The sequence below is a fragment of the Equus przewalskii genome, chromosome 7, assembly GCF_037783145.1.
Source record: "Equus przewalskii isolate Varuska chromosome 7, EquPr2, whole genome shotgun sequence".
Taxonomy (NCBI): Eukaryota; Metazoa; Chordata; class Mammalia; order Perissodactyla; family Equidae; genus Equus; species Equus przewalskii.
In genome coordinates, this window is record NC_091837.1 from 13,441,948 (window position 1) to 13,455,187 (window position 13,240).

The 13,240-nt window shown below is 46.3% G+C and overlaps 1 protein-coding gene across 10 annotated transcripts in view; it reads left to right on the plus strand.

The window, feature by feature from the left end:
- The window catches only part of CORO1C (coronin 1C), a 73,038-nt gene that overhangs the window by 55,166 nt on the left and 4,632 nt on the right, over positions 1 to 13,240 (plus strand). For all 10 annotated transcript variants that reach the window (XM_070627050.1, XM_070627049.1, XM_070627052.1 and 7 more), the window contains 5 exons: positions 3,622 to 3,751; positions 6,771 to 6,952; positions 8,124 to 8,243; positions 9,055 to 9,159; positions 10,994 to 11,139. In XM_070627050.1, coding sequence (XP_070483151.1) covers positions 3,622 to 3,751; positions 6,771 to 6,952; positions 8,124 to 8,243; positions 9,055 to 9,159; positions 10,994 to 11,139 — 683 coding nt within the window. The remainder of the gene's footprint in view (positions 1 to 3,621; positions 3,752 to 6,770; positions 6,953 to 8,123; positions 8,244 to 9,054; positions 9,160 to 10,993; positions 11,140 to 13,240) is intronic.

A 13,240-nucleotide genomic window follows, 5' to 3' on the forward strand; every position in this document is an offset into this window, starting at 1 on the left:
GGTGCCTTTTCCCTGTCAGCCCTGCAGCCAGTCTCTTTGGGGCATCCCCTTTTTTTCTTGCAGCACTTGGCTTATACCAGCCTAGCATGGGTGACGTACGCTGTGTGCCTTCCCACTGCAAATACGAGTAACAGCAATTGCTAACCCTTGTGGAGAGCCTGCCCTACTCCCGGCGTTATTCTACGTGCTTTGGATTCGTGTTACCGCATTCGTGCTTACAACGACCCCAGTGAGAGGAGGTTCATTACTACTCCCGTCTTACAGATGAGGAGACTTAAGGCCCAGAGAGGTGAGGCGACTGTCGCCCAGGTCATACAGCCCATACGTGGCAGAATCAGCAGTTGAACAGTCTCTGCTAGTTCTGGAGCCCATGTCCTTAACCGCCGCACTGTCTCTACATTTTGGTGGCACTGACTGTGTGCCAGGCCCTGTTCTGGGGCTTTAGTAGCTCCTTTAAGCTCCCAGCAGCCCTAGGAGGCATGCGTACTGGTGTCTCTTCTGCGCAGAGGGACAGCGTTTGCCCAGGACCATCCCGGGAAGTAGCCCAGGCAGGATTTGCACCAGGATCTGTTTGGCTCCAGAGTCCATGCTGCAACCCTCCGTCACATCCCTTGTCTTGCTGTCTTTGATTTTGGGTCTCATAGAGGTCTCTGCTTTGTGTTAGACCGTAAACCCCGCGAGAGCAAGGTGTGTGCGCAGTCACCCTGTCCTCGCTTGCCTGATAACAGGCCTGCCTTAGACGGCCATTCAAGAAATGTGCTGCGTGAGTGAGCGACCCAGGTGGTAAGGTGGGTTAGGTACCTGTGTGACGTGCTTAAACTTGGTTGAGGGAACCGCTGAATCTGCCACAAGTGAGAGAAACGAAGAACAGAGCGTTTCCTCCTTTTAAAATTATATAATAAATGTTTTGCTCCATCATTACAATTTCCTCTCAATCCAAGGAAAAGATGGATGAAGGGGAAGCTAGAGAAGGGAAAGGGCGAAGTCCCATTAGGAGCTCTGCTTCTGGCCTCCTGTTCACGATGGCAAGTGCCGATTTATAACCAAAGCCCCAGCACTCCATGCCTCGGCGGGATCTAGAGGAGGTGCTGTTGAATTGTGGTCAGGGTCTGGCAAGGCGGCTTTGCAGTCCTTGAGGAAAACCCAGCAGCCCGTGGTTATGGTGCCATCTGGAGATGGCAGCTGGTATTACCACCCCTTCAGTTCTAGGCGTGGGTCAGAATTCTTCTTGCAAAATGCATTTCCTCTTGAGTCACCAAAGTCCCATTTCATAATTGTTTCTCTGCTGACTTCATGCTTTGATCGGATCAGTAGTTGTTTTCTATTCCTTCTGTTAAAGAATCAGTCCTGCTTTATATTCATATAGCCAAGTTCAATTCGGAGCCGTTTTACTGATCATGAGCCTTGAATAAAAATCGTGTATATCAGGATGAGAACAGACATGGAATGCTGGGAGTGGTCAGCAGAGGCCCACACTCCCAGGGGGGAGTGCGGGGCAAAGTCTGTTGGGTGGAGGAGGCTGTGGTCTGGGGAAGGACAGAGAGGGGCAAGGTGGGTGTTCTTTTGCCATCTTTGCTTGTTTGCATCTGCTGTGTTTACCATTTGCTGAATGAGGAGAGTTCGGTGGAAATTAGGTGACGTTCTAACTTTGGGCCCTCAAAAGGCAGGTTTATTTTGCCATGATTTGCATAAGGGATTATATTTAGCCCAGGCAGTATTTAGCTGTAAATATTATTGGTCACTTAATTTATGACTTTTTCTCACTCTTCAGGATGGCAGACTTCTAACTTTTTGCGGGACGATAGACAGACGCGGACCTTAAACCCCCCTCACGCAGACCTCTGCCTTCCCCTGAGCAATTGAAAACACACACTTGTTTGTCCCCTCCTTAAAAATCCCCAGCAAAGGAAAATTCTGTGTTTCACTTGTTCCACTGTTGAACATGATGTTTCACTGGCAAGTTCTACATCTTTCATATGAACCAGTTCCTTAAAATCGTTTTTGCTGGTAAATTTACTTATTTTATTCTTCATATATGAGAAGATAATTATTTTAAACTAACCTTTTCACAAACCTAGATGTTACTTAGTATCTGGCTTTCTCTGGGGTTCTTGGTGCTCCTCAGCTTAGCTGTGACTCGGGGCCTTTCTTCTTAGAGGGTGTTTCTTAACCTTTTAAAACCCAGGTCTGTCCATTTAGCAGTCGCTGGGGGTTTGGGTTGTTTCCGCCTTTTGGCCCTTATGAATAATGCTGCTGTGGACATTGATGGCCACGTTTTTGTGAGGACGTGTGTTTTCATTTCTCTTGGGTGGGTACCTAGGAGTGGTATTGCTGGGTCATGTAGTGACCCTGTGTTGTATCATTTGAGGAAGCGCCAGACTGTTTTCCAGAGCAACTGCGCCATTTTACGTTCCCCCCAGCTGTGTGTGAGGGCTCTCGTTTCTCCAGACCCTCTCCAACACTTGTCTTTTTGATTCCAGCCTCCTCGTGGGAGTGAAGTAATGTTTTATTGTGGTTTTGGTTTGCATTTCCCTAATGACTCACACTACTGAACATCTTTTCATGTGCTTTTTCTCCATTTTTGTATATTCCTTGAAAAAAGGTCTATTTAGATTCCTTGCCCATTTGAAAAATTGGGTTATCTTCCTTTTATTGGGTTGTAAGAATTTTTCGTATATTCTAGATAAAAGTTCCTTATTAGATATATGACTTGCAGATTATTTTCTCCCATTTTCTGGGTTGTCTTTTCACTTTTCTTGATCGTGTCCTTTGAAAGACAAAAGTTTTTAATTTTGATGAGGTCCAATTTTTCCATTTTTTTATTTTCTTTTTTTTTTTTTGAGGAAGATTAGCCCTAAGCTAACATCTGCCACCAATCCTCTTTTTTTGCTGAGGCAGACTGGCCCTGAGCTAACATCCGTGCCCATCTTCCTCCACTTTATATGTGGGACGCCTGCCTTAGCATGGCTTGACAGGCGGTGTGTAGGTCTGCACGGGGATCCGAACTGGCCGATGCTGGGCTGCCAAAGTGGAATGTGCGAACTTAACAGCTGTGCCACTGGGCTGGCCCCCCATTTTCTTCTTTTGTAAGATGATTTGTTTTCTATGGTACACGTTACAAAACTGTTAGATATATTTTCATTTTCCAAATGTAAAATTATAGAAAATACACTATTTTAAAAGTGCACCATCCCTCACGAGCCCTTGGTTGGTGGGTGGAGTGTGCTCTCCCCTCAAGAACCATGGATTCAGCTAGGGGCTTTCACCCAGCGCCTCGTTTCATGGGTGCTTCAATCATTTTGTATTTTTCTTTCAACTTTTTGCATGCTTCTAACTGGAAAGTTTTTAACTGAACAGGGAGTTTAAAATAAAATCTCAATTAATATTAAATAAAAGTGGAGAGGTAACATTTTGTAGGCCGTATGGATGTTCTGATCTTTAATATCCTGTTACATTTTAAAAACAACTGTACCCAGTCATTTCACAATATTCTGCCTTTCATCCCAAGACCATTGTATGTTCTGGTTCTGCAGAGCAAGTCTTCAGGCTGGATGGCTGCAGTAAATGTGATTGTCGAGGGTGATCGCTTTCCTAAGGGTCCTCTTTCTTCTTTTCCAACAGGTATGGCAGATCCCAGAAAATGGACTCACCCTTTCCCTGACCGAACCTGTGGTGATTCTAGAAGGCCACTCAAAGAGAGTAGGTATCGTGGCCTGGCACCCGACAGCCCGGAACGTGCTTCTCAGCGCAGGTAAGCGGCCCTCGCCTTTCCCCTGGCCGGCACATTCTGACTGAGTGCTGCTCAGTTTTGAAGGAGGTCATTAGGAACCCACGAAGAGATGCTGAGATACAGTGGTTCCTCAGCCCGTGCGCGCACACGTGTCTGTGAAGCCACTTTGATAGTCTGGTGGAAGCTGCGGACTTCCTACTTAGAAAAATGGACAGATACGTACTTACTTGCCTGTAATTTCAGCAGGTTCATGCTTTCTGCTGGGGCCCTCCGTGGACACAGTTAGTTACTCTTGATGGAGAAGGAACCCTTGTGGGAGCCAGCTCTGGTGTTGCTGCCAACTTTGGGGTCATCCTGTTAGGCAAATATCCTCCTGCTTTTTAAAAAGTACTTTAATTTTTCTCTTTATACAAGTTGTACATGTATGTTATAGAGAATGTATATAAACAAAAGGAAGAAAATAAAAATCACTTGTGATCCCGCTGCCCAGAGGGAACATCATTATTACCGTTTTGATGTTTCTTTCTGGAAGGTATTCCTGTGCACCTACGTAAATGATTTTACACACGAAGATGGGTTGAGGTACTTCACACATTACCTGCTTTCTGCACTTAGTGGTGCACTGCCGTCCTTTCGTGTGCCGTTAAATGTTCTTCCTCTGATGTTTTTAATGACTCCATTCGTGATCACTGTCTGGATAGCTCCGTTTATTTAATCAGTCCCCTGTGTGTGGAAGTTGAGGTGGTTTCTGATTTTTCACTTTAAACAGCACTGCAGTGAACTCTGGTGACCGAGTCCTGCTGTTCCTTCCTGTTGGTTTCCCACTTGGGTAGTTTCCAAGCTTTATCCTACAGAAATCTTCTTTGTCTAAAATGTGAGATTTTATCTTCTTTTCTAGAAGCAACACAGTGGGCATGAGGGAACTTCGTGGGGTGATGGAAATGTTCTCTATCTTGATTGTGATGGTAGCCACGTGAACATACACATTTGTCAAACTTAACAAATGTGTACTTAAAATGGGTACGTCGTATTGTGTGTAAATTATACCTTAATAAAACTGGTTTATTAAAAAAGCAATACTAGGGGCCAGCCCCGTGGCTGAGTGGTTAAGTTCGCACGCTCCGCTGCGGCAGCCCAGGGTTTTGCTGGTTCGGATCTTGGGCGCGGATGTGGCACTGCTCATCAAGCCGTGCTGAGGCGGCATCCCACATGCCACAACTAGAACGACCCACAACTAAAAATATACAACTGTGTACCAGGGGGCTTTGGGGAGAATAAGAAGAAGAAAAAAAAGAAATTGGCCACAAATGTTAGCTCGGGTACCAGTCTTTAAAAAAATAAAATAAAATACTATTTACAAAAAGGAAAAGAAAGCAATACTAACGTTGGTGGTAGAACTTAAAAGATCTTTCCCCTCACTGGTAAAAAGGAGAGGAATCAGTTCAGTTTTTTTTTTTTGAGGAAGATTAGCCCTGAGCTAACTATTGCCAGTCCTCCTCTTTTTGCTGAGGAAGACTGGCCCTGAGCTCACATCCATGCCCATCTTCCTCTACTTTATATGTGGGACGCCTACCACAGCATGGTGTGCCATGTGGTGCCATGTCCGCACCGGGGATCCGAACCAGCGAACCCCGGGCCTCCAAAGTGGAACATGTGAACTTAACCGCTGCGCCACTGGGCCAGCCCCCAGTTCAGTTTTTAACTGGGAATAAAGAGTTTTTATAATATAATGAGTTAAATAAAAAATTTAACGCCAGGGACCTATTGAATCGAAGAAACTGCTTTTCAAAAAAGATGCTACCCAGGATTCTCTTTTAAAATCACAACCGTACCCAGGAAGCCCTCTGAAATTTGACTCAGAGCCTCAGTCTGACAAGGAGGGGAAACAGTTCCAAAGGTAGAACTGCATCCCGGAAAGTTCCCGCTGCCTTCCTGTCGAGGTCAAGCGTAGGGTATGGCAAGCAGACTGAGCCCTGCGCCCCCTTTTACAGGCCCCGGAGAACGGTGGGCCGCAGGGCTCTGCGCGTTTAAGGCTGCAAGATCCGCCCCCAGCGGCTGTGCCTGTGCTGAACAAGGCGCAGGAGGGGCCGGGTCTCCATCCCGGAGTTCAGCTCCAGCTTTTCATACTGTTGTGCAGTTTTTCCTCTAATTTCCTCCATCTAACCCTTTGGCAACTTAGGTGTCCTTGATGTGAGTGGCTGATTTTTCTAAAGTGCTTGCAAAATTAGCTTACTGGCAAAAATTCACCTTCAGGATGTCCATCTTTTATTTTGCTTCATCCTTGAACCTAGTATCCTGGAAGCAACAGCAGAAAGCCTCTTTGTAGAGGGGCCTCGGGGGTTGTGGCCGAGCCTTGAAGGACAGAGTTGATGAGCTGAGGGGTTGTGGCTGAGTCGCCATTGTGGCCTCCCTGGGGATCAGTTCCTAACTCGATGTGCCTGCAGTTTGGGCTTCTCAGAGCAGCCCGGTCTCGGTCTATTTTTCTCCTCTTTTAGAGATAGAGATCTGTTGTGAACAGATGTTTAGGGTGGCCTTTGCATTTCCTTTCACTTACTGTAATTTACCAAGACGCGTTCTACAGCATCATTGATTTGAATAACCTCCATCCTTTATTTTTGTTGAGTGGCCTAAACAGTTATTTAAACTCTTTATTTTTAGTTTCTCTGGAAAAGAAATAAGCTGTATTCATTCTGATGCTAGTTTTACTAGAAAAGGAAACTTACAGTCACTTGGGGTCTGCCAGCCCACTTAACTCTTAAAAAAACGTAAGATTCTATTTTCTTGTAGTTCTTTGTTTTTGGTTTATTTGTCATATGAACCCAAACTTAACAAGCTGTATTTTTCCTTTAACACTTATTTCTTTTATACAGATGTCTTTTTTCTTTGTTACTTCAGTTTTTAACTCCCTGTCAGTAGGGTCTCTTATAAACAGCACCGTCCCTTCAGTGCATGTGTCTCCTCACCGTATTGGTGGTTTTCACAAAGGTGTAGTTGCACAGGTGTTCTGATCTCTGAGCGGCGTGGTTTTGCTTGCTTTTAGGTTGTGACAATGCCATCATCATCTGGAATGTGGGGACGGGGGAAGCCCTTATAAACTTGGACGACATGCATGCAGACATGATTTACAATGTCAGCTGGAACCGGGATGGCAGCCTGATCTGCACAGCCTCCAAAGACAAGAAAGTGAGAGTTATCGATCCTAGGAAGCAAGAGATTGTTGCTGTGAGTATTCTTGGGGCAAGAGCCGCAGTGTTTGTAGCACTTCGGGGAGGGTGAGCTGTCTGCTTTGTAAGGTGGGCTGCAGAGGCTGCGCTGCTGCTCAGTGGACCCTTACTGTCTGCACACGCCACACGGTGCGTTGGAGAAGGCTTGGACGGGCTTCTGCCTCCCGATCAGTCTTCTCTTCAGGTGGACATTTCTAGCCTTTGCCCAAGGCTTCTCTCTCACTTGGTGACCATTTTTCACAAAGAAACAGTTTTTACCAGTTTGCTAGAGTCCTTAAGAATTTATAAGTCTCAATCAGCTTATCCAAACAGTTAACTGCCTTCCCGGCTGGGTACTGAATCTTGACAGATTGGTTCCCCGCTCTGTTCCAGAAGTGCTTGTTAAAGTGCCTTACAAAGATGCAGCGTGTTCTCCCAACAGCTCAGTGTCTTGGTTTCTGTCACCTAAGCTAGACCTCAGCAGAATCACGTATGACAAAAGATGGACACTGGAGACGTGAGTCAGGGCTGAAGATGCACGGTTCGCTCCCGGGATGCCTCGCTTCAGCCCCACTCTGAGGCCCGTAGTTGCCCTTCTCTGACGTGTGGTGGTTCTTCAGCAGTGTTACTTCTCAAGGCTCAGGCAGCGCTCATGGCTAGTGCTTATCCAGCACTGGGACTCGCCCTCCCCATGCTGAGTGCTTTCTCCACTAGAATCTTCCAGGGGTTGGTACTAGTGTGCTCGTTGAACAAATGAGGTTGAGGAAGGGGTTAACTAAACCGAACTTCTTCCTGTCCTGAGAAATTGGTGGAAACTCCAGGGAATCTCCCTCCTCAGGTTATTATCCTCCTGAGGAGCAGACAGAGGCCTTTCCTGGGTTTTATTTTCGCAGTGCGTGCTCCTGGGTTGACAGCAGGTGGCGAGAAGGAGGCTTTTGAGTCCACTCCTGGCACTCTCACTCGCTAACCAGTTGAGGGACCTTGACCAGATTGCTTAGTGTCTCTGTTTCCTCATCTGGGGAGGGGAGGTAGTACACACACACACACACACACACACACACACACACACCCCACACCCATTAATCCGAATGGCATGTGGGGTCCAGGTCTGAGCCCCCAGCCTCCTGCCTCACCCTTCCTTCTTGCGGTTTGAATGTGTGTAATGTGCCTCTTTGCCCTTTCTGCCCCAGGAGAAGGAGAAAGCACATGAAGGAGCAAGACCCATGAGAGCCATCTTTCTGGCTGATGGGAATGTCTTTACCACGGGTTTCAGCCGCATGAGTGAGCGGCAGCTGGCTCTCTGGAATCCGGTATGCCCCTCCAGCCTTTCCACTGGCTTACCCTGGAGCTGTCTCTCTTTTCTGAGCAGGTCTTTGGGTTGGTATGTAGATTGTAGGATTCTCAGTGTAGTTTTCTGAACTCCTGCTTGTCTTAAATTAGATGTGAAGGTCTCATCCTCACTAGAGATTTATTACTGAATGTATTTCAAAAATGCATTCTTGATATTCCCAGGGAGTCTGTGTTGACTCTATTTTTTAGAAAGAATGCACGAAGAATCCAGTGTTTTAGACTTGGGAGACAAATTCTAAACTTCTGTTTTATAAAGAATATGATCAAATGTCTAAATCAAAATAGTCATGTTTAGGAAAATGTTTAGAATAGCATAAGTGAAAAAAAATACTAAACTGTGTATATGGTACGATCCCAATCTGTGTGTGTTTGTGTGTGGGAAGGAAATAGACCAAAACAGTCATTGTTTCTGCCACCCACTGGACTGTGGAATTATGGAATATGGGATGATTTTTATGTTCTTCTGTATCTTTTAATTTTTTAAAGGCATATATTTGTTTTATAATAAAAATACTGCTCAAAAAGAAAATAGTCACAGTGGAGAAGGACTCTCATGGAATCGCGCTGATGTGCATTAATTATGTTTTGAGATCGACACAGCTTTCAGTGGGTTGGAGCCCGTTTAGCATCCCTATCGGTATTTACTTGGATGGATATTATATGTGCATTATGCAAACTTTTCTTGTTCTAGGGAAATGGCTAACTTAAGGATAAAAAATGTATAGTATTACAAAAATTCATTTTTTAATATATATCTGTTTTTTTCCCCAGAAAAACATGCAGGAACCAATTGCTCTTCATGAAATGGACACTAGCAATGGGGTGTTGCTGCCCTTCTATGACCCTGACACCAGTATCATTTACTTATGTGGAAAGGTAGGCAGTAATTTTGATGCTGGATATTAAATTTAATTCTGTAGGAAGGAGAAGTTTATCCTTCAGAAATTTAGTAGATAGGCAATGTGTTGTATCATTTTAATGTTTTAATTTGCCTGATTTGTGTGTGTGTGTATGTCTCAAGCTAAAATAGGGACAGATGATTTTCTTCTGTTTTTGGCCCGTCAGTAAGTTGCCAGCTGTGTGGCAGTAACACTTCGTGTCCAGTACTTTTGACCGAAGCGGGGATTGGGCTGGGGTGTTGGGGCAGCTGCTGACAGGGAGGTCTCTGCTGGGGCCGTCTGGTGAGAAAAAGAGGCCAGACGGGCGCCTTTTCACCCAGTGTGCGCATGGTTGGTGCTTTTAGGTTCTCTGTGCTGGCATCGGGGCTGGGTAACTCGTCTGCCACGTCTGATGCCAAAGAGTGAAGAGTATGTGAGCTTCTGAGGGCCTCAGAGACTCCGGGGGTTCTTGTCCCTGGAGTTCAGCGTTAAGGCCTGGGCTTGGAAATGTGTGGCCTGACTAAAGTTTCAGGAGGTGACAGTTGTTACAGGAAGAGCCCACACTGAACCCCAAAACCCTACCGCCTGCCTTGTGATCCCCACGTAACTAGAGTGTTGGCAGCTTTGTTTTCCTTATTGTCATCGTTTCATTTTAGTAGGCAGTAACCTCAGGGTTCCTTATTCTTTTGTAGTTGAGTTCTCCTTAGAATCTGTAGTTGAAATAAATGAATTAAAACTGGCGCTGTTGGTGTGGCGTATTCCCCCAGACCTGGCGGAGCTGGTTGCTGGGGAAGGCTGGCGTGCTTTGCTTCTTTTCACAGTTGACTGAGCGGCTGCAGGCCTGCTTTACATTTTTATAGGTCAGTTACTTAGAAACTGAGATCTTGTCTGTTTCCTTGAAAGATGCTTTACTTGAGGTGATAACAGCTGCCGGAGACTGCATCAAAACAAACAAAAGGAGCAGCTGTTAGCACCAAGTGGGAGATTATTTTGAGCCTGCGGAAAACAGATAGCATGTATTTAGCTTCTTCGTCATTGCTTTAGATGTTTACATCATTGAAACAAATGGAGTCAGGAGAACTGAGAATTGTTAGGGCAGGAGATCGCCTGGCTGTTTCTATCTTATATATCTGACACAGACCCGTGCACGCACGCACGTCTCCCTCTGCCAGGCAGGATTGCCTTCATTGTTCAGGTTGGTGTAACTGTGTGACAATTGTTTATACTCGGAGAAACGAGCATATGCTTCCCCCAAATCTGACAATTCTGAGGAAAATTATCATCGAATCTGACACATTGCAGTGAGATAGCACTACCTTCTGAAGTTAAAGGATATTCACTAAAACGAAAGTTTCTTAATGAGAAAAATTTTACTTTTTATTATCACCTGACTGCCCGGGGTCGGCGCCCTCAGGTCTGTGAACGACACTGCTCTGCCACGTGGGTGATCGGGTACTTAGGTCGATCGTCCTCCCGGCAGGCCTCCTGGTCTTCAGTTTTGTTGCTGTTGACGTTGGATTGCAGGGTGGCTGTTTGGCAGAGGTGTTACTGTTTCGCCCTGGCTCTGGTTGGCATCTCGCTCGGTGGAGTAACGCCGGAGCTTCCAGTAGGAGGAGAGGAGACGGTTAGGGGGCATGCTGGCGTGTCATGAGTGAGGGCCTCCTCCGCCAGGGAGAGAGATGTCGTTTGCTCTAGGCGGGCCTCTTCTGAGGAAGAAAGGTCAGCCGCTACAGCGGAGTCCCAGTTAAGGCTGGGTCATAGGGGATAGACTCCCGCTAACACCCGATGGCTCAGGTAACGTTCAACATGGGCTTGTCTCCGATGTCTTGTAGGGTGACAGCAGCATCCGCTATTTTGAGATCACGGATGAATCCCCATATGTCCACTACCTCAACACCTTCAGCAGCAAGGAGCCTCAGAGAGGCATGGGTCACATGCCCAAGAGGGGCCTTGATGTCAACAAATGTGAGATTGCCAGGTAAGGTGTTCTCACTGTTTATAGTCCACGTTATAGAGGAGTGGTACGACGACAAGCAGTGCTGAATGCTCCCGTCCCTCTCCCCTTGTGGGTGGCACAGCATTAGTGTCTTATTTCCTGCCCGTGCTTAGAAGGGGGCGGTTTTAGGGCAGGAGGGAACCGTTCCCCACCCTTCAGCCCAGCCGTGCCCCTCCGCCCTTCAGATTACACGGCTGGAAGCGCAGCAGTCGCGTGCCTTAGCTGAGGTGCGTTGCACACACAGTTCAGCAGTGACGCCTTTGTGTCTTGTCTTCGGACTGAGGCTGTGGCCAGTGTCCTCTGGGAGGCAAGCAGGGGAGAGCCTGGCCCTGTGATGGAATAAGGGACAGTTTTCCTGCGCCAGGGGGTCAAACCAGGTTCCAAACTGGACTGTGAACCCTGCGGATCCTACACTAGAGAAGCCAGGATCCACCGTGGGCGGTGGGTTAGCTTGGTTTAGGAAATTCGGCTGTGTCAGGTCATTCTTGCCTCTCCACTCCCCTGGCTTTTTAAAATACTTGTATTGCGTGATGCTAGTGGGCGTCCTAGGGGGCGGGCTGCTTTCTCAAACTTTTCAACAAAAGATACTCACTTGACCACTGGCCACTTTAAACAACAGAATCACTGTCACTACCTTATTAGGTGTAACATCCTAGCACACATTTGTATAACGCTATGTTTATGTGGACACTTGTCTTAGTCTGCTGTTCTGGTCACACTATTAAATAATTGACACTTAACGTCTTTTTTTTTTAAGATTTTATTTTTCCTTTTTCTCCCCAAAGCCTCCCGGTACATAGTTGTGCATTTTTTTAGTTGTGGGTCCTTCCAGTTGTGGCATGTGGGACGCCACCTCATCATGGCTTGATGAGTGGTGCCATGTCAGTTCCCAGGATCTGAACCGGCGAAGCCCTGGGCCGCTGCAGCGGAGCGTGTGAACTTAACCACTTGGCCATGGGGCCGGCCCCGACACTTAACATCTTTAAAAACAAAAATGAAAGAATTTTTATAAGCCCTGTTCTATATTAACCACTATGGATTTTTTTTTTAGGTTACAAAATTATTATTATTTTTTTAACTTTTTATTAAGATTATGATAGTTTACAACCTTGTGGAATTTCAGTTGTCCATTATTGTTAGTCATGTTGTAGGTGCACCACTTCACCCTTTGTGCCCTCCCCCCATGGATTTTTTTTTTAATCCATTCAACTCCCTATGACTGGAGTAATGAAGGAAAGCTGTCACAGATAATTCAAAATCGTGGTGTCAACCATACCAATCAAAACACGATTCACAATAGATTGAATCTGAATTTAAGATTGCTCCAGTGTTTGGGAACACACTTCTTTTACTGTCACCTTAAAGTTTAAAAGACCACAAGCAAAATCCTTCAGGACGCCTCCTGTTTATTAAGTGTTTCTTGAGCATTCGTTGTGTGTTGGGCACTGTGCTGAACCTGCCCTGTGGATTGCCCTGTCACCTACTGTAACAGCCCTGTGGGCCTCTCCTGCCCCTTTGTGGTTGGCCACAGAGGCTTGCTGAAGGGGTGCACGCTCTGGCGGCTGTGTCCGGAGCTGCATGTCGGGCCCTGGTCAGTCTTTTCACCACAGTGCTGACTGCAGAGGTTTGTGTTTTCTGTTCCTGCTCTGTCCACATTTTGGATAATCTCAGATTTTTCCTTAGTGTTATGCATGATATGGTTTGGATGCCAACATTTTAATTCCTAGGATTGCCTTCTTTTCCTTTTTAAAAATCACATTGATACTTACAAACGTTCACCCACCTCAAGTGGGCAGAAGACCTGGCATCTACGTCGTAGATACTATCTAGTATGTAGGTGTTTGTTTCCTCCTGTCTGGTGACTTGGTAATTTTTTCACAAGTGTTGACCTGCCCCCAGATAACTGGAATTGGACTGTCACCGTAATGCACAGAGCTCTCTGCCCCTGGTTCTCGTCTCCCGTCTGCCATTTCCCAGCACAGCTACTCTCGGCTTCTGTTTTCTCGTCTGTAAAATGGGAACACTGAGTTCTCCCTGCTCTCCGGGGCGAATCCGCTGAGGCAATGGGCAGTGTCCCATCCCA